This window comes from Nymphaea colorata, chromosome 11, assembly GCF_008831285.2.
Source record: "Nymphaea colorata isolate Beijing-Zhang1983 chromosome 11, ASM883128v2, whole genome shotgun sequence".
In the NCBI taxonomy this organism is placed as follows: domain Eukaryota; kingdom Viridiplantae; phylum Streptophyta; class Magnoliopsida; order Nymphaeales; family Nymphaeaceae; genus Nymphaea; species Nymphaea colorata.
Window position 1 is genome coordinate 13,995,710 of NC_045148.1, and position 20,659 is coordinate 14,016,368.

The 20,659-nt window shown below is 40.8% G+C and overlaps 3 protein-coding genes across 3 annotated transcripts; all 3 read right to left on the reverse strand.

Moving 5' to 3' along the window:
• On the reverse strand, nt 1-2,625 carry LOC116263569 (putative pectinesterase 63). The gene is made up of 4 exons (XM_031643306.1): nt 2,059-2,625; nt 1,200-1,406; nt 335-570; nt 1-160 (listed from the first exon to the last, which is right to left on the reverse strand). The coding sequence occupies exons 1-4, from the start codon at nt 2,623-2,625 to the stop codon at nt 1-3; spliced, it is 1,170 nt and encodes a 389-aa protein (XP_031499166.1).
• Nucleotides 2,626-6,785: 4,160 nt separating this feature from the next.
• Nucleotides 6,786-8,521, reverse strand: LOC116264734 (putative pectinesterase 63). The gene is made up of 3 exons (XM_031645102.2): nt 7,710-8,521; nt 7,367-7,602; nt 6,786-7,248 (listed from the first exon to the last, which is right to left on the reverse strand). The coding sequence occupies exons 1-3, from the start codon at nt 8,466-8,468 to the stop codon at nt 7,089-7,091; spliced, it is 1,155 nt and encodes a 384-aa protein (XP_031500962.1). The 5' UTR covers nt 8,469-8,521; the 3' UTR covers nt 6,786-7,088.
• Nucleotides 8,522-15,582: 7,061 nt separating this feature from the next.
• On the reverse strand, nt 15,583-17,943 carry LOC116264631 (putative pectinesterase 63). The gene is made up of 4 exons (XM_031644958.2): nt 17,307-17,943; nt 16,695-16,901; nt 16,173-16,411; nt 15,583-16,064 (listed from the first exon to the last, which is right to left on the reverse strand). The coding sequence occupies exons 1-4, from the start codon at nt 17,868-17,870 to the stop codon at nt 15,905-15,907; spliced, it is 1,170 nt and encodes a 389-aa protein (XP_031500818.1). The 5' UTR covers nt 17,871-17,943; the 3' UTR covers nt 15,583-15,904.
• Nucleotides 17,944-20,659: the final 2,716 nt, after the last annotated feature.

The window sequence follows — 20,659 nt, forward strand, 5'->3', positions numbered from 1 at the left end:
TTACAACGAGGGCGGAGAGAGCAGCCAGTTTCTTGCTCCAATGTATGTTGTGCTCAAGAAGGGCGCCGCCTGTTGATCGGTGAGGGATCTTGCATATTTCACGCGCCCTGCTCTGTTGGCTCCCGGACCCATGCACTTGTATTCTCCAAAAACCAGGTTTCTGTAGAACAATATGTAATCCATTATTAAGGCGAAGTAGATAGAAGCACGTAAATAACCTAACAACTACTTGTATATTTAGTAAGAAGAAACCCAAGTAGAGCTTATTGCTCTTAAATTTTTGGGTTTCAATGTTCAGTAGAGAGAGAGAAAGTGAGAGAGATTTGGTACATACTGGCTGGGGAAGCCGTTTTGGTCCCATCCTCGGGTATTGACGACGGAGGAGAAGTAGCTGTAGGAGAAGACGACCTTAGAGTAGCCACGCCATGCTCGGCCCAGGTGGGCGCTCCCGCTCCCCGTCACGTTGCAGCCGACGAAGGAGAAGCCGCCGGCGTCATTGGAGCTGTTGCGCCCTTGCGCAACCATTGCCGTCACTCCGACATTGTCCGCAACTGACTTCAGTACGCAACCCTGCTCCCAGATACAACAAACCGTCAGTTTTATCATTCGCCTTTGAGATTTTTAACTATGTCGGTCTAATTTGCACGACTTCTTCCAAAGGGCTTTCTATCAGAATCATCTGGTTGCGACGCCAAAGAGCCCTTGATAGACCAACGTTTCTTTGTCAAAAACACCAAATTCTAGTCGTGCTGAGAAAATTTCTAACATAAACGTTAATCTATGTCTACTATGAATTGCATTAACCCATCTTCAAGCTATTAAGCTGGGAGAAATGCCTGCCTGCCCAGAACGGCTTTAAAAATTTATACCAACAGAGATTTTACAAAAAAGATAAATGTACTTCAGGATGAAAGATGTTGTTTTGGCATATTATTTCCATAAATTGTTGCAATTAGGAACTCACACACATTCACTCGTATTTATACATAGGATCAGTCTACTGCCAAATGTTACCGGATGACTAAAAAAACCAGAAACCATGGTTAAAAGTCTGTAGTCACAATGACTCCAGCAATAGTTTTCGGTACTTAATTTTCAGTTGTGACTGTTGATCAAATGGTTAACCTAAATAAGTAATTCTAAATGACTAATGGTATATGTTTGTATGAATGTGGGTGTCCCTGTGCGATGATGCAGACCTCATATAAGGACCTGCCGTTGCCAAAAATGAAGTCGACGGAGCCCTGTATCAAGCAATTCTTGAAGTAATGCCGGCCGGAATGATCATACAAGGTGTCCTGAAATCCCAAGAACCGGCAGTTGTAGAATGCTGCATTGTCCCCAGAGATACGCATCGCCACCGCTTGCCCTCCCTTCTCACCAGGCCTTGGTTTTGGTGCTGAATTCTAGTAACAAAAAAAAAAAAAACAATCCGAATAACGGAAATTAAGAGAAATACAATTAATCAGCCTTTGTGCAAACAAGTGGTATTTAACGTAGAAGCAAGCAGTCTTTGGCTAAACAGGCATCTGGTTCATACTCGACACTAGCTTACCATTGTTACATTTAAATGCAGAAAGATCATCTAATCTTTGGGCATGTCAGTTTATATGGAAATATTTCTGTGCGATCTACTACTATTTGTTTAATATAGTTACAGGTTATGATTAACACGTGAGAAATTCTTAAAAGGACAACTGCCAATCACCTTCTTATCCATTTAATTTGACAGTTTTTATGTTTGCATTAACATATGGTCAGCTGGTTGACATTAACAGACATTATATATAACATATATAAAGAGAGAGAGAGAGAGAGAAAAAAAACTAGATGTTGATTTTGTGAAACGTAACAACATGAAACTTCAGTTATTTATCCCTTCATTTAACAAACAGTTATTAGAAGATAGGGTTGTCTAACATAACAATATATATATATATATATATATATATATATATATATATATATATATATATATATATATATATATATATATATATATATGTGGAGAGAGAGAGAGAGATGTCTGGATTTGACGGTGCCGAAGCACATACTTACCTCAAAGATGATGTTCACAGCCATGAAGTAGTTGGACTCGACAGCAACCGTAGCACTGAACATCGTCGTGTAGACAGCCGCCCTCCCGCCGAATCTGATCGTCGGCATCGCATTGCGGTCGCCGTAGAATGTGACAAACGGCTTCGAGCGATCAATTGTAACCTTCTCTGTGTAGATTCCGGACTTTATATGGATGATTATACGTTGGGAATTCCCAGTCTTGATACTGTTAACGGCATCAGTCACCGTTTGGAAGTCCCCCGTTCCGTCCTTGCTCACTGTTATGATCTTCCTCTTCGCCTCAGCCTGCAGGAGCTCACTAACAAGCACCGGCGATTTGTTTCCGGAAGACGCCGCGAGCAGCGGAACAGCAAGCAAGGACAGAAGAAACAGGGTTTTGCATAATGCAAAGGCGAAAACTGATGGTTGGCGTTCTCCTGCCATGCGTGAAGCTGCTTCAAACTTGCTCAGCCCAAGCATAAAAGAATCTGCAAAGTGCTGCAGCGGCGGTTCTAGTGGTGATGGTGGCAATGGTGGAGATGGCGGTAGCAGTGATTGGGATTGCATGAAGACGGAGAGACTATATATACAAAATGACGGTGAGTGTGAAAGCAAGAGAAAGAAGGGCAGGTCAAACTCGGATTAGGATTGTTTGCGTGTGGAGGATGGCAGTTCTCTCGTGCGCTCTTGCGTGATTCTTTTTATATACACTTGAATCTGAGCTTCCTTAAGGATTGAGTGCAACGCATGAAAGGGTGAAAACTTCAATTCGATGAAATACTTCTGGTTTCACTCTTAAAAAAATGAAAATAATGTTCTAAGGATATTTACTTTACAGTAATTGAGGGTGTTGGTCCTTGCCGGTTCTTTATTATTATTATTTATTACTATTACGTTTCCCGTCCCCATACGTGCGTAGAACAAGGTTGAGCGGACGTCCCATTAATGAAGTTTATTTAAATTATAACGCCAAACTCTATTTTACTTTTATTTTTTTTCTCGTCTTTCACCCGAAGTAAAGAAGCGGCAATAAATTTGATGAACATCTACAATTCTTTTTGTTGTTAACAACAGCAAAATGCTGATCCGGTGCTTTTTTTTCCATCTTTAATGAAAGTCACAGTAGTAACCAAATGAAAACATGTTGAACGAATCACAAATAACTTTTATATAAAAGATCAATCACCACTAAACAACATATGGAACATGTAATTTAACATAGAGTATGTTTTCATTCAAGTTGTTTGCTTGTTAACTTAATTTTAGTGATTACAACAATTGACTTAGCCATTTAGAACACTCTTAAGATTATATATCTATATAAGGTTCATTAATTGCGTAAAATATACTTAATTTGATAAGCTATATTTTCAAGTGATCTGCTTATCTGAGTGCGTGTGTGTACAATTTCTTGACTTATACTTTAAATATAAAGTTGGAAAAAAAAAACAACAAAAAGTGCAAATTAAGTAACCAAACTGATAAGAAGGAATTGCGAACTCGGACTTCATGTCAAAGCTGACAGCAGATGCAGAACTAAATTAAGGAAAGTTTGTACACAGTCGTCAAGATCATCTTTGTGTCTACTTAACCGTGCAGTGGCCGGCGCAGGTACTAATGCACCAGCATCCAATTATCTACTACCTCCCAAAAGCTTGGGCGTGAATGAGAAACGTGGATCGCCGGCACAGAAGTTCTATTCGGACCGGAACTCCTCTCAGGAGCTTTATGCTTCCAAAATTTCGTCGCATTCCTGGTGACAGAGATGCTCGATCCTAATACTCACAACATTCAAAGGAACCATGGTGTGTTCTCATTAGATGTCTTCACCACCAAAAGTTCTAAATTGTTTTTTTCCTGTAAGAAGAAGAAGAGGGCGGAACGATTATCGTTATGGTGGCGTTTTGTTTTTCTAAGAACAGGTACTCGTGGAGATGTTGAAGTTTCGAACGAGTCGGTCCAAGGCTTAATCGTGACTAAGTTAAGATGAGTTACAATGACTTAATTTACTAATGAAGGAAAAAGCGTGGGGCCGGACGAGATAAGATAGATGAGTTAAAAAAGTAGCAGGACAGAGGGGGTCAGGACCGTCCACGCATTACAAGTTGTCAACACAAACTGTTTCAACTTATGCACACGCAAATCATAAACATGTGTATGACTGATATTGTTATATTCCAAAGCCTTTTTTTGCCACAAACAATGAAATCCTCTACAACAGCCCTACGTAGAGCATGGTCAACCAGAATGGCAACTTATTTTAGAAATCCCACATTGACTATCGGTTTCCAATGGATATGGAACGCTGACTCCACATTAATGGGATTCAAAAAAAATCAAACACGTCAACCGGCTAAAGTCAAGCCCAAAACGACCTCGGATTTGGATAATTATATTGATTAATCCGTGGAAGCTCAGATTTAAGTGTACATATCCATGTTCGATTTGATCGGGTCATTAAAAATTCGAACTATGTGCATTCATGATGCCTTTTTCTTCTTAATGAAGATGCCTCTATGGTAACGCATGTCCATCTCTCTCGCAGATTTCCTGAGCCGCACCATTAAATCTTTACTGACGTTTTCTATCTTTTTACCGACATTTAAGGTGGCCCGGCTTCGAACCTCACAAGTGCAAATTCACCCCAGTTTGTACGTACAATGCCAGATCTGGAGATTTCTTTACAGAGATTTTGAGAAGATGGTTTTCACTAAAAAGCATAAATTATAGGGTCGATTACATTAACGGTCGTTTGAGAATAGTAACATTATATTATGTTAATGTCCAATGCATCTAACCCAAAATTGGTAAGATTCATTAAGCACCTTAAAAAGTGTTTCATGAATCTCCCCACTCTTTAGGACAGATGTATAAAATAGCATTCCCCAATAGCTCTACACATGATCCTCCACCAATATGAGCTCAACCCGGCAAGTTTTTTTTGGCTATCAAGGGCACGTTTATGTAGGGCTGCATAATGAGTCGAGCCAACTCGAGCTCGACTCGAACTCGCTTGCAAAAGTTTAGTTCGAGCTAGACTCATTTATAAACGAGTCGAGTTCGAGCTGAAAGTTAAACTCGAACCAATAAGCGAGTCGAATTCGAGTTGCAAGAACTCGACTCATTTAAGCTTGAGTCGACTCGTTTAAGCTTAACTCGACTCGTTATATTAAATCAATTGAATTGGATAAACTGGTTCGTAAAACCGGTTCACCAGTTTAGAGTAAAAACTTTTTTCTCTTTGCATTTCACTCTTCCCCCTGTCTTTCCTATTGCTTTCCATGCGGCTGCCGTGCGGGTGCCTCACTGCCTCTCCTTCTTCATGTCTGCTCTCTCTCTTGTTGTCTTCCCTCTTCCGTCGACCACGACGACCAGACGAGCAGACCTAAGGGCACTTGCTGTCTTCCAACTGCTCTCTCTCTTCTGCTGCTGCTGCCTCAGACTCATCTGTCACCTTTCCCCTTCTCTCACTGCTGCTGCCTCAGACGCATCCGTCATCCCTCTCGCTCTTGTTGTAGCTTCTGCTCCCGCCTTCACGCCAAGTATCCTTTCCTTTCTTCTTCTCCTTGTTGTTCTTCTTCTTCTTCCTCCTGATTTTGCCCAAATGAAACCTGCCAAAAATCATTGTTGCTACCTTCTCTCGCTGTTGCCGCCTCAGATGCATCTGTCGTCCCTCTCGCTCTTGCTGCAGCTCCTGCTCCTGCCTTCAAGCCAGGTACCGCTTCCTTTCTTCTTCTCCTTGTTGTTCTTCTTCTTTCTTCTCCTCCTGTCCAAATGAAACCCGCCAGAAATCATTGTTGCTGCCTTCTCTTGCGGCTGCTGCCTCAGACTCATCCATCGCCTTTCCCCTTCTCTCTCTCCTACTACCTCAGACACATCTGTCGTCCCTCTCGCTCTTGCTGCAGTTCACGCTAGGTACCTCTTCCTTTCTTCTTCTCCTTGTTCTTCTTTTTCTTCCACCTCCCAACTGATTTTTCCCAAATGAAAGATATTGCTGCTACTTCCTTCTCTCATCGTATCAACACTTGCATTCACTGCTCTTGATAGACCGTTTACTACCTCCTCCTTTCCCCTTCCACAAGGTTTACAGCAGTGGTGTTCATCAAAACACTAAACGAGTTGAGCGAGTCAAGCTCCACCGTGACTTTGTATAATCGAGTCGAGCTCAAGCTTGTGTTAGGCAGCTCGACTCGAGTTTGAGCTCAAGCTCTTTGAGCTGAGTCGAGCTCAAGCTGGGCAAGATCGAGCTGACTCGGCTCGTGTTCAGCCTACGTTTATGTAGTCAAATGCATTGATTTTTAGCTCAGAAATGTTCAAATGGAGCTACTAAAGTTGAATTGTCACATGAAAAGCGTACTCCACTACTTGTGAACAAGTAATGGGAGCTTGCGTGTCTTCGCATTTTCAATTTTAGTCGACAATTATTTTAAATATATCATTTAGCCCCCTTAAAATTGGTATTAAACAATATCATCGACCTTCCTATGTAAATTTTCTTTGGCATCGTTTGACATATATTTATTTTCTACCCTGCCATTAGGGCACCTATATGCATTTGCATACGTTCACATGGAAAAATGTTGAATTTCTAAAACTTATAGTTTATGTACTTCAATTTAACTCGTTTGATGTGACTCATATATATACTCATTCTGTCCGTGAGACATCCGATAAGAAATCTTGGAACCATACGGTGCATAAAAACATATAAACAGACGAAAAGAATGGGAGTTGGAAAGTTTATGGCAATTATTTCTAAAGCTCAGTTTTCTTTAGGCAATTCGCCAATACACCTTGACCTCAAGCTACCGTGAGCTCAGCAGGAGGAAAAAATCAATACAAAATTAAACATAGAAGAAGAATTAACAATGGGGGGTAAAAAAATCTAATGGAATTATCATATTTGAAGGAGATGGCAGTCGCTTGGCAGGTAGCAAAAACCAGCTTCAACACCACCCTTCTCTCCGTAAATGTAAATATAAATATATCGATGCTGATACGACTCATTGAAGCTCATGAACATCATGTTTTCAGACTGATGGAGGTGAGCGGAGCCAGGAGCTGGCATCGATGAAAGAAGTGTCCATGAAGGGCTTCGCCTGTGCGTCCGTCAGCTTCATCGAGTAGCTCACACGACTCGAATCGCTCGCCCCAGGTCCGCTGCACTTGTACTCACCGTAGAACAAGTTCCTGCACTCACCAGTACGAGTTCTTCATTCACCTTCTTCCTCCTATTTCTTGTTCCTCCACACAAATTGTGTATAAATATAAAGGGAGAGATGAGATAGAGAGAAAAAAAGAGTGTTACTTGTCGCCAAGCCCATGGTCAGCCCAGCCTTCGGGACTGACCACAGAGTCCAAATAGCAATTGGCGAAGACGACTCTAGAGTAGCTGCGCCAGGCTCGGTTGAGGTCTGCTTTTCCGGAGCCGGTGACCTTGCAGTTGACGAAGGTGAAGCCACCACTGTCGCTACTGCCTTCCCTCCCTTGTGCAATCATCGCCGATATTCCCTTGGGATCGGCTACCGAGGTAATGGTACAACCCTGCACGTAAAGATTTGTTTTCATGGTTATTACTGCGACTCAACTTCATCTGTGACTGTGGCTCTGGTTCCACGAGCATAATGCTCCGAACCCATCAACGTTCTCACCTTGTAGAGGGACCTTCCGTCTCCAAAGATGAAATCCACGGTGCCCTGGATCTGGCAGTTCTCGAAGTAATGGCGGCCGGAATCGTCGTGGAGCGTGTCTTGGAAGCCTATGAATTCGCATTTGTAGAAGGCAGCCATATCGCCGGCGATGCGCAGGGCCACGGCCTGTCCTCCCTCTGCCCCTGGAGCTGGCTTGGGCGCGGAGTTCTTAAAGATAACGTTGGAAGCCATGAAGTAATCGGACATGACGCAGACGGTGGCGCTGTAGAAGGTCCCGTACTTGGCGGCGGTGCCGTCGAAGACGATCGTCGGCTTAGAGCCGGAGTCGCCTAAGAAGGTGATGAACGGCTTGTTCTTCTCGATCAGCACCTTCTCATTGTAGGTGCCCGACTTGATCTTGATGATCGTCCTGTCCGTGTTACCCGACGGGATGCTCTTGACGGCGTCGGTTATCGTCTTGAAATCGCCGGAGCCGTCGGCGGCGACTTTTATTACCTTTCTGTTCTTCTCTGCCTCCTGGAGCTTTGGATCCTGCCCGCCGTCTTTGGACTGAGCATCCATCTGGGAGTTCTGAAGCTTCTGCATCTCCTGGTTGACCCAAGACGAAAGTGGGTTGTCCGGGTTCCCCGGCGATTCCCCTCTCACCATTGGCCTGAAAGTGTTTTCATAACCGGAGGCCACAGCGAGCAGCAACTGAAAGATGAAGAATGTGGCGGAAAGCTTAGTCCCAGAAGCCGCGGAAAACGATTTTCCGGCCATGGTTGATGAGCAGCAGGTAAGGATGTCGTGCCTCGCAAGTTGCCTGGAGAAAAAGCCCGTGTGCTTATCCATGGCGAGGCTGTCGGGAGCTGGTTATATAGAGCAAACTATGAAGGGTGCAACTCCCAGCCAGGGTCGCCCTTTTCGGGCGGGACTACGATCCCTCCAGTCTTAGGGATGTGCCCGAGCTTTCAGGATCGCCTTGCAAATCTAATGGCTTCCTTTGACCCCATTGAAAGAAAAAGAGAAATTGCAGGTGAGAGTCTAATGGCCTCCTTTGACTCCATAGAAAGAAAAAGAGAAATTCCAGGTGAGGAAGACAAGAGAAATTGCAGGCGAGAGTCAAGGAAGACAAGGTCAATGTCCGAAAATTTATATTAATGGGCGAAAGTTCATGAGCAATCTTGGTCGATAACAAGTTAAACAAATGTCTTCTTATATGGGAGTTCAAACGTGTGGTTAAAAATTAAAAAATTATCACTGCTTAAAAGAAATTTATGACTTAACAATTTGTAATTTTATGGCACACATTTTAAATTTTTAACTATTTAACAACATCCGGCACCAAACTTATTATGTAGTTTTTTATCTTGCCATATTTTTTGAATTTTGATATTTTGAAATCGATATTTAATTACTACGCCCCAAAAACATCGAGAAAGAATATTCAAATTTGCATGGATTTATTTCTGAAAGAAGATCCAGAAATATTGTTGTTTTTAAAAACCTCAAAATTATAACTTTTGATTTTATTTTTTTTTTAACAAAATGAGAATGTACCTTTCTTTTTTGTTCAACTTATAATGAAAACTACAAAGACATATAAATTGTGTAGCTATTTGAATTCAATAACAACAGATGTATATATATTTATCTTCTACATTGACATTAATTAAATCTGAGTCTGATTTTTTTCATTTCTGAATAGCAAAAAATTAGAGTCATAAATTCTTTGCGAGATTGATTGAGTGGGAATCAGATCTGAAAAAAATATGGAACTTTAACCGGACTTTGATGTCTATTGAGTCCAGACCCGCATTGAACAAATGCAGATTAGCTCATGGACATGGAACGAACGGAATTTGGATTGAAACCAGCATATTGCGTAAAACCCAACATGCTAAGGTTACGATAATTGCGTTCCTAATTATCTGGGCTGCATATCACTAATTTCTTGTCATATTTATCATTAACGTACGATACGAAATGCAGATTCTCTTTTAGGATATAATAAAAATATAAATGTATTTACAATAATAAAAATATATTTATCATCCTACAAAGAAATATATAATCATGAGTTTTTACTATCTTCTTGCAAAATATAATAAATATTTAAAAAATAATATTTTGTTTAAGTTATGGGTTCAAATGGAACCGACTCCAGGTGCTCACCCTTGCTCATTATCACCTTCCAGTTGAGGAAGATGAATTTGAATAGAAAAAGGGATATTTTCGTAATTATCTTTAAAAAAAATGTTATTTTTAAACTTTTGACTTTTTTCGATTTCCTTTTTTATTCTTATAAAAAGTATTTTTTTATTAATTAGAACTACAACTTGCCAACCTTTCCTTCTTTTTTTTTTTGTACAAAGGAGCGGTTTAGAACCGCATTAACTAACTATAGCACGAGGTCGAGCTACAACACTAATCAGATCTTCTTCAATCAATCGATGTAAATGACCAGATGGATTGGTAAAAATAGTAACTCCAAAATATCCTTGAAAAGCCCACGAGACAAGAAAATCCGCACATATATTAGTTTTTCGGTACGTATGACATAAGACACATTCTCAATTACGTCTGAGCAATTCTTGACACTGTTTCACTATTTGGAATAAAGGATCCCGAGGGTGCAGGTCCTTTAGAACCTTGTTCACATCTAACAAGGAATCTGATTCAACAATAACTTTACGAAAGCCACACTCTCAAGCCAATTTCAAACAATGAAGAATAGCAATAAGTTCAGGCTAGTTATATGACCATAACCCGCACGACAAGTGAAGCCAAATAACTATTCTCCATTATCATTGCGAAATAAACCACCAACTCGATGTCGTAACCCTACACTTCGATGGCGAAGCTAGGAGATGGTACCGTTGGCTCAAGCTCAAGGAGCCTGTCATTACGTGGGGAGAGTTCAAAGAAGCTCTCATGCTCAGATTTGGTGAGTCCTCATATGTGGATTACGACATCGAGTTGCGTAATCTAAGACAAACCTTATCCGTTCAAGAGTACCAAGCCAAGTTTGAGAATTTAGCCAGCATGGTAGATTGGACGCCCAAGTCCCTTATTGTCGCGTTTGTTGGAGGCCTGAAGGAGGAAATACAAATTGATATCCGGGCTGAGCCTAACACAGAGTTAAGGAAGTGCTTTGCCAAAGCACGTTCCATTGAGGATAGGCAAAGAAAGAAGCAAGCCCTATACCTAAGTCTCTTGGGTTTGTTCTAGTAGCTGCATCAACATTTAACTTAACAAAACTCAAGGGAGGTGACATCCATGCAATGAAGGTTTAAACTTTTCGTTGGGACAATCGAAGTTGGGCCATATGGTTTCTGAACTCCCCAATAGAAGCAGCTATGCGAAATAAAACATCATCAGGCCAAGACAAACCTTCTTCAAATACAACTCGATTTCGCCACTGCCAAATATGCCAACAAGCGAAGCAAAAGAAAATAGACTAAGGAATAATATTGTTAACCAAAAAGCGATGCCTAGAAATATTATTCCTCAACCGAACCTCCAAAATAGTTGTATTAAATTCTAACAATTTAGCCCCATGAAGATAGCCAGTCCATATAACTTGAGAAGAACTACAATCTCAAAAGACATGCAAAGTATTTTCCTCAAAAGCACCACACCGAGGACAAACTGCAGTAGTCAAAATATTTCGATGTACACAAGCAGATCTAGTAAAAAAATGATTATGAAATAATAATCAAATAAAGAACTTAACCCGATGGGGAAATCTAGTTTCCACAGATTAGACCAGATGTCATGTGTGTGAACACCAACAGTAAGCAATTTATAAGCAGAAGAAACAGAGAAGTTGCCATCAGTTGAAGCTTGCCAAAAATTCTTATCTTGCTCATCCTAGAAGTTGCACAAATGAAAGTTGTTCCTTAATATCAGCCGGCAAAAGTGTTAACAACTGCTCACTCCAATTGTTGTTACAAACATAGTCCTTAACATGTTTAGTATGTTCTTCCTCAGACAAATTAACATTACAGCGCTCAAGCAAGGACTTATCCCCAAACCATTTATCCTTTCAAAACAAGGTTGTTGATCCATCAACTACAATTCGAGCACAACCTTAATGAACAAGATATTTGATTGAGATTATACTCCGCCAAGTGTAAAAAGCATTTTGTGGTATACGAGCTTGAAGGAAATAACATTGTTTCAAATACTTAGATCGTAAAACTCGAGCCCATAGACCTTCAACCCCATCTTCCAATTTCCACCCTAACTTGGCAGGCAAAGCTTTGTTCATATTAGCATACTTACGAATACAACGCCCTCCTTTATCTTTTGCATGACACACCATGTCTCAATTAAGCAAATGAACTCTCTTTTTCTCTGCCATTGATCCTCAAAGAAAATCACTATTCAAACTATCAATTTCGTTTTCGATAGTAATAGAAACTGGCAATTTAGTAGTTTGCATAGTATAAACGGCAATGGAACTAGTCAGAGATTGTACTAAAGTGGCATGGCCAGCTAAAGAGAGTCGGGAAGCCTTTCAAAAAGACAATCCCTTGCGAACCTTGTCAAGAAGTTGAGAATTAGTATTTCTATTAACACGATTGGTATGTAGTGGCACCCCAAGATAACAGCCAAGATCAGTGCAGTGATGCATATTGGAGCTCTGTTGAATACTTCGAACAACATCTTCATGAACATTAGGGAAAGTATAAAATAAAGATTTAGATAAATTCACATTCTGTCCAGAAAATAAGCAAAATTTATTAAGACAGTCCATCATAGTCTTACACTGCTCCATTGTAGCTTCACCATAAAAATCAAATCATCAGCAAAGAAAATATGTGACAAACAAGGACCACCTCGAGACAGAGAAATAGGTTTCCAAGCACCATCACCAATCGAAGTATCAATAATATCAGAAAGTTTTTGTAATCATAACACAAAAAGATAAGGTGAAAGAGGGTCACCCTGTCTTAATCCTCTAGAATGTTTAAAATAACCAGTCAATTCCTCATTCCAAAGAACATTCATCTTGCAAACCAATATCCATAAGAACCCAATAGAGAAAGTCTCAATGCACCCGATCATAAGCCTTTTCCAAATCAATTTTCAATATCATACCACCGGATTTGCTTTTCTTATGTCGAAGAGAATGGAGAGCCTTTTGAACCACAATAATATTATCAGAAGTTCCTCTTCCTAAAATAAAACTACTCTGAATTGGGGAAATTAAATTCTCTAAGAAAGGTCAAAGCCTAATAACAATCAATTTAGGAAGTAGCTTAACAGTAACATTACATAGAGATATAGGCCGAAATTGAGAAACTGATTTCGGGATTTTAACTTTAGAAATAAGAGCAATCAAAACTTGGCATAAAATATCATCAAATTTGCTAATTACGAAAGCATCTTGAACAAATTTGCAAATAGAGGATTTAACTACTTCCTAATTAGCAATGTAAAATCCAGCATAAAAACCATCAGGTTCAGGTGCTTTGAAAGGGGACATAGATTTTAAAGTCTTAAAAATCTCATCATCTTGTGGAACATGGGACAGATTGAGCATCAGTTGATCCCCCAGTGGTACACTAGTTTTTTGACAACTAGACTCAAAACTATTACCAACAGGGTTCTGCAAAATATACCTTATGAAAGTAAGAAATAACCAATGGCTTGATAAGGTCATGATCCAAAATCCAATCACCATGTTCTTCTTTCAAGGACAAAATTCTATTTCTATTTCTCCGAATAATTGTGGTGGTGTGAAAAAACTTTGTATTTCGATCACCAAATTGCACCCAATTCGAACGAGACTTCTGAAACCACATCATCTCCTCTTGTGCCAAAGTAGTATTATATTCTGCAGATAATTGTTTTTCTAAGTTATATAGAAAAAGATGAGGCCTAGTTTCCAAAGCTTGTTGAACACCACCAAGCCTAGCTAATAAATGTTGTTTCCTTCGAAAGATATTACAAAAAATAGTATAATTCCATTGTTTGAAAGTGGATTGAAGCGAGGTTAGCAAATCATGCAAAGACAAATCATCCTTCCAAGACGAATGTAAAACCATGTCAAAATCGTAATGGTATTGCCAAGCCATCTCAAAATGAAACTGACAAGCAGCATGATTAACAAGCCTAACTGGCTTTAAAGAAACAAGAACGTGACAATGATCACTATGAGCACGAGGAAGATTCAGAACAGAAGCATCAGAAAAACAATGTCGCCACTCTCCATTGCACAAGGCCCTATCAAGTTTCTTCTTAATTAAGAACGGTGGTTCTTGGTTATTGGTCCAAGTAAACCGACAACCTCCTGCATCATGTGAAATTAACTGTCATTGGTCAATGACATCATGAAATTGTTGCATTCTACGCACAGACTCTACTGCACCTCCTTGTTTCTCATTCGCAAACAAAATTTGATTAAAATCCCCTAGCAAAAGCCACGGCATATTGTCAAAAGTTGAATAAGTATAAAGATAATTCCAAAACAATTCCCTAATAGAATGAGTAGGACTAGCATGAACAGTTGTGAGCGCCCACTGGAAACCTTTCTCATCAGTAATAAGAAGAGAAATAAATTGATCATCCTTATCAACAACACGAATCTGTCCAATAGAAGATTTCCACATAACCCAAATGCCTCTTGAAAAAACTCTAACGTCAACTTTAGTGTGCCCATCAAAACTGAACCTACGAATAATGTCATCCGCCTTAGAAGCACTGACTCATGGCTCAACTATAATTATTACCTCAATCTGATGGATGCGAATCAATTCCTTAGCATTACGATGAAATGCAGGATTCGCTGCACCCCTACAATTCCAAAAGAACACAGACATTGAAAAGAATAAGAAAATTTTTATTTTTTTCTCTCTACTCTCGCATTAAGGCAAGAGAAACATCAGCAATGCCACTCTTCTGTCCATCATCAAAATGAACCAAATGTTCATCATGTAGAGTAGTACACAAGTTATCAATAGTCACCCCACCACACTGATCCGAAGGGGGATTGGGAGGAGGAAGTAATGCAGGATCCATTTCAGTTAGCATCGGAACATGATTGACAACATCCGATGAAAGATTTGAGCTCACTAACTTAGTATGAGAACCACAATGGAAGGAGGAAAACAGTAAATGCAAAGGTGAAACTGAAATATTAGGGCAGTCCAAATGTTGTTGATCAAACACACGAGGCTTAGACGAACCAGCTTTAAAAGAAAAAGTGGGTGAAGGGCCTTGCATATCTGTAGATCCATCAAAGTTTCCTTTGCTCTTAAGTGTAAGAGTACTTGTAGCAGAGTTGGTTAAATTAACAGAGACCCCTTTTCTAGTATGAACTCGTGTAAAATTCTCCAATGCATAAGGCAAAAAATGGACAAACAGTAACGTTTCCTCATATAAGAGTCTATCCCCCAATAATAATAATAATAATAATAAAGGTTTTGTAACTTTTTCCCAAAAACCAAGTATGCTGCGAGACAAGGAATAGCTTATCATTCCAGACTGTGATTAAGAGATGCTCGTAGACATGCGTCGGCTTATTTTGGCCTTTATTGAGCGAATTTTTTATTTTTGTTTAAAAACTCATTAGTATATGTTTTAGAGTACATGATGAAATTAAAATATAGATGTTCCATAATTTTGTATCCGAAGGTTAATTAATTTTCAGATTCTCATGACCGATAAAGTGGGTGTTTGATTGATTTGACCCTGATTTAAGATCGTCAGGACATGAATCTATGGATTTAAGGTTAAACTCTCCTCTCTCTGATTTAAAATCAGTCTTTCTTTTTTAATGCAAAAAATGTGGAATGAGAATTTCAAGTGTAGATCTTGAGCATAGTCTAAGATCACTAATTTAATGAACCATGGATCTTTTATTGCAGAAAAGAAATGTATTAATCGAAAAACAAAGAGTCACAGATACCGGTGACCAAATTCATTGGACAACTGATTGAGGCAAGGTATACTTGTCAATCCTTGCACATAAAAAAAAAAAATCTGATTATTATTGGTATTTTCGGTGCGGCCAAATTTTGCTGGGGCACATCAACAACTAGAAAGAAGGAAAATTGAGCTCACTCGCTAGGAGCCACGAAAATTGCTAGCTGTTACAAGAAGCAAAAAATGAAACGGCCATGATAGAGAGGTGGCTGAAGCTGAGGCAGGAACTCCAAAACCAGCTTAATTTTAGTAACACAGCCTTCCCTTTTGCACCTTCATCTTCACAGCTTCGGTGGAGGAAGCAGCCACTGGCTCGCCTTAACAAAGCTTGGATCAATGAAGGGCTTCGCTTGCCCCTCGTTGAGCACCAATGCGTAGCTGGCGCGCTTGGCCGTCGAAGAACCTGGCCCCGAACACTGGTACTCTCCATAGTAGAGGCCCCTGCACAACGCATGATAGATCTTCTCACTTGCTCTTTATGTACATATATAGTGTTTGCAAACATCTGGAGAAAGAGAGGAAGGAGGAGAGGGAGGAAGAGAGAAGTACGAGTGATCTGAGATGCCATGGTCATCCCAACCAGTAGCAGTGACGACAGTGTCCAAATAGCAGTAGGCAAAGACAACCCTAGAGTAGCCGCGCCATGCCCTGTTCATGTTCTGTTTCCCGCGACCCGTTACCTTGCAGTGCACGAACGAGAAGCCTCCCATGTCGCCCTTCTTCTCTCTTCCCTGTGCCACCATTGTAGACACCCCCGGCGCATCGTTAACTGAGACCAGGTTACAGCCCTGCACAATTTGTTTTGTTTCCATTTTCTTGTCAAGTTGCCCATAACATGTATACTAGAAACTAAGTTTCTTGCAATTGGCCGAACATCCAAGATTTTCAGAGACAATTTGGATATCCTTCAAAAGCATGCGTGAGATGATATGAATCTACACTTAACTAATGTTGATGTATCCAAACCTCCCGTGTATGGACGACCTGGAAATCGGATTTGGTCGAGTTCGACACTTGTTGAGAAAATCTAAAATCCTAAAACTAAATCTCGATCCCGTCTAGTGGACATACCGTGTAATAGGACCTTCCATCTCCAAAGATAAAATCTACAGTCCCCTGGATCGTGCAGTCCTTGAAGTAGTGCAGGCCGCTGTCGTCATGGAGCGTGTCTTGGTACCCTATGAAGTCACAGCTGTAGAATGCGGCCCTCTCGCCGGCGATTCGCAGGGCAACGGCCTGCCCACCTTGCGAACCCGGTTTCGGCTTCGGAGCAGAGTTCTGCATATGAAACAGAAGATCAACATGAGAAGTTAGCACCCCAAAATCTTCTTATAAGGGCAATATATATTTTTACCTGAAAAAGCAATTGGCTTTTTCACCAATCAATGAGCATAAATAGAGGGATGCATGTGGATAGTATGAATGCCGGGTGTTCCAAAACCTTATAGTCGCCAACTTGAAGAATTTCGAACATGGTGTTTCTAATATGTTACTGGTTTCAAGAATCGACTCTAAGAAGTGCGTGTATAAACATTTGATTTTTTATTTAACAAATATGGTACCATAAAAATCAACAGAATATGACTATGGAGATGGAAGGTTCAATTTAATTTGACTAAGAAGTGCACATGCATCAGATTAAGATGAAGAAAAAATAATGGCCCCCCTTGTTAGTGCACCGACCTGGAAGATTATGTTGACGGCCATGAAATAATTGGACATAACGCAGACGGTTGCACTGTAGAATGTCCCATACTTTGCGGCAGTACCGTCGTAGACGATCGTCGGCTTAGAGCTGGGGTTGCCGTAAAAGGTGATGAACGGCTTGTTCTTATCGATGAGCACCTTCTCCTTGTAAGTGCCCGACTTGATCTTGACGATCACTCTCCCAGTGTTGCCGGCTGGAACGCTTTTAATGGCATCCGTTATCGTTTTGAAGTTCCCCGACCCATCAGCAGCCACCACTATGACCTTCTTCTTCTTCTCAGCGTCCTGAAGCTTGGGGTCTAATCCGCCGTCGGTATCCTTTGCTGCCATTGAAGAAAACTGGAAATTTTGCATTTCTTGATTCACCCAACCCATAAGCGGGTTTTTGCTGTTGTCCTGAGCTCCGGCTGCCGGTGCTGGAGTTGTGCTCCCACCCACATGAAATGCTTGCTCATTACCGCAAGCAATGACCAATAACTGAAGGATGACTACAGTCCAAAGCTTCGCTTTGGAAGCCATGAAGAAGGAGGTTTCAGCCATATTGGTTAACAAGAAGAAAGCGAAGATCAATTACTGTGAGTTGCATAGCCCGGGGGCGAAGTGCAGAGGGGAGGAAAGGAAGGTGCTTATATAGTGAGAAGGGCACTTACTTTCCTGGGGTCAGAAGACGATGGAATGGCTTCGAGTTGAACCCACACGTTTTCAGGGTATCGTCCCCACAATTTTAGGGTAAGTTGCAGATCTTGTGGCCTCTCCTTGGCTTCACGAAGGAGAATTTCAATACGTTTTGTAAAAAAAAAGAGATCCAAGAGGCCAGGTCAAACTTTTTTTTTTTTTCTTTTTCCTTGTCAAAAAATGGTTCCAACCGATTGATTCCAAATATAGATCAGCTGCAGGCTACCTCTCTGATCTAATGAATGAGTCCTTAAGTCATTGATCTTTTGTAATATATATGGTGTTTGGATGCAGACTTGAATTGAATGCATTGATGTACTGTGAAGTATGAACATAAGCCCAGAGAGAGGAAACTTGATCATGTTATAAAGCTTCAGTCGTGCTTAATTGCAGCCAACTGTGGCGAATTTCTAGCTCATAATAATTCGAAGATCAAGCAGACGTTGTGCCCAATAGTTTGGCCGTGTAATACACTTTTTTGTCACTTAAAATAGTACAATCATTTGAACTCTTGAGCAAGACCATTATGTATTTCTTTGGAACCTCTTTTTCTTTTTCTTTTTTTTGTTTGGTTTTATGAAAAGTTGGTACCAAATGAATAAAGAACTGTCAACAAATTGGATTTGAATCAGACTTACTTTTTCCTATATCCAATTTTCACATATTAGAATGAATGAGGTTTGGCTCACTACCTAAATGAAGGCCGAAGCTACTGTTTAACCCTCATCTCTTAAAGTACATGGCCTACATAGGTTCCTCGAGATGTTGCCCTTGCCGCCCTTCAACTTGGGTGTTGGTGGCTCCTTGTTTGTAGCACAAAGAGTTTGAAAAATGGAAGCAGAATTTGGCTGCCAACTAGCTCTTACACGATCCCTTTGGACCAACCCCCTTGAGCATTCCGATTTTGATTCCCACATATTGTGAAGAAAATTTGATACCCTATCGGAATCCAATATTTAAGTTGGCAATATGAATTTGAGCCGAATCCGACTTTTAAAATTGACATTTGAATGTGACTTTTAAAAAATACAACCTAAATGGAATGGCATTATGATATGCTATGAACAAAATTTCAAAACGTGTGGATATTGGACATAGGATATCTATTTGAGATAGAATTTGAATCTTAGTTCAATTGACTATTTATTTAAAAGGGAAACTAATGCCAAATTTCTACCCGATCTTATTCATTATTTAGATACTATCCAAGCCAAATATCTCCCATATGGACTGGATAGAAAGCTGTTTTAAGGATCCGGATCACACGAACCCAGTTCCCATCAAAACTTGAGAAAAATGTACTGTCCGTACGTTCAGTACATACTGCACATTTTCCTACTCCGCCCACAAATATCACATCCTCCAAAAAAAGTAAAAAAATAAAAGAAGGAAAACTGGGGGGGGGGGGGGGGGGGGAGGGGATTAAGTAAAATTATAAACACTTATCTGAGTAGATTCTTAAATGTAAAATTATAATCATCGGAACTTCCATCTCAAATGTAACTCTACCCACCCAAAAAACCAAAAAATAAAATTTACTACCTCCTTTCTTACAGTAATTCTAAGTTTCCCAAATCATGCATGATTTTGGTTCTTTTGAAAGATCCACCTCCATCCTACTCGGAATGGTTTCCAGAAGAATCCGATCCAACTGAAACGCTAGTAATTAGATCTTGCGCAAGTCGGATCTGGGTATGAACCTAGCCTAGCAGATCCCATCCTACCCGTGTCCGACCCGGCCCGTTTCCGTTATTTAGAAGGTTTCCTATTTCAGGAAGCGGGTTTAAGTTTGTATGCATATATATCTATATCATCTTCTCCTCATATTACGAATCCCATAAGATCCACTCTCCCAAAACGCAGATCCAAACTTATCGATCGACCCGCTATATAATCCCCCTTCCTGTGCTTCTCTTGGCTCCCATCGCCATAACGCTTCCCCTTCAAAACCCTCTCTCTCCCTCTTCCTCTCATTCTGCAGCTCTCAACCATGAGCGGTTGCTTCCTCTGGAGGAGCAAGTCTCGCTCGCCCAAGGAGGTTGTCCTCCCCGCTGAACAGGCGGGTTCAGAACCCGACTCTTTTCGCCTGAGCGCCGGCGAGTTCACCGACGTGCACCCGGTTCCTGCTAGCGTGACCAGGAGCGGGAAGAGCTCAATGGCGACGTCGGCGACTTCGAGTCGCAGCGGGGAGATCGCGTTGCCGCCCGAAGAGTATCTGACGTGTTACGTCGGTCCCGGCAGGAAGGAATTCAAGGTCCCGCAGTCGTTCAGAGATTACGAATCGTTCAAGCAGCTCTTGGCGGAAGCGAAGCGCGATCAGAATTGCGAGATTGTTGAGGATGTGGGCGGCGCGATTCTTTTGGACTCTGTGAAGCTCGAATATTTCGAGTTCGTAAAGAAGAACATTGAGTGGAAGGAGAAGGAGAAGAGAGCCCTAGAGAAGAGCTACTGCGATGCACTGTGGAGTAGGCAGAAGTAGAATCTGTTTGGCTGATTTGGCGTCGAACGTCCACCAGGGTTCCTAACTTTTTTTCCCTTTTTTTCCCCCAAGAAACTTCCTTTGGAATTTCCGACGGTGCGATTTAATCATGAAAGCAGGCGAAGTGCCTCATGCCTCACTTTGTAATACCGATCTTGATTAAGTTTCTACTTCA

What these genes read in the sequence shown, in the direction of transcription:
- LOC116263569 (XM_031643306.1), bottom strand. Translation starts at nt 2,625, where the DNA reads ATGCAATCCCAATCACTGCTACCGCCATCTCCACCATTGCCACCATCA. An exon ending in CTGTGAACATCATCTTTGAG is followed by an intron (nt 1,407 to 2,058) that starts GTAAGTATGTGC and finishes TTTTGTTACTAG; the next exon opens with AATTCAGCACCAAAACCAAG. An exon ending in ACGGCAGGTCCTTATATGAG is followed by an intron (nt 571 to 1,199) that starts GTCTGCATCATC and finishes ATCTGGGAGCAG; the next exon opens with GGTTGCGTACTGAAGTCAGT.
- LOC116264734 (XM_031645102.2), bottom strand. Translation starts at nt 8,468, where the DNA reads ATGGCCGGAAAATCGTTTTCCGCGGCTTCTGGGACTAAGCTTTCCGCC. An exon ending in ACGGAAGGTCCCTCTACAAG is followed by an intron (nt 7,603 to 7,709) that starts GTGAGAACGTTG and finishes CTTTACGTGCAG; the next exon opens with GGTTGTACCATTACCTCGGT. An exon ending in GACCATGGGCTTGGCGACAA is followed by an intron (nt 7,249 to 7,366) that starts GTAACACTCTTT and finishes TGGTGAGTGCAG; the next exon opens with GAACTTGTTCTACGGTGAGT.
- LOC116264631 (XM_031644958.2), bottom strand. Translation starts at nt 17,870, where the DNA reads ATGGCTGAAACCTCCTTCTTCATGGCTTCCAAAGCGAAGCTTTGGACT. An exon ending in CCGTCAACATAATCTTCCAG is followed by an intron (nt 16,902 to 17,306) that starts GTCGGTGCACTA and finishes TTTCATATGCAG; the next exon opens with AACTCTGCTCCGAAGCCGAA. An exon ending in ATGGAAGGTCCTATTACACG is followed by an intron (nt 16,412 to 16,694) that starts GTATGTCCACTA and finishes CAAATTGTGCAG; the next exon opens with GGCTGTAACCTGGTCTCAGT.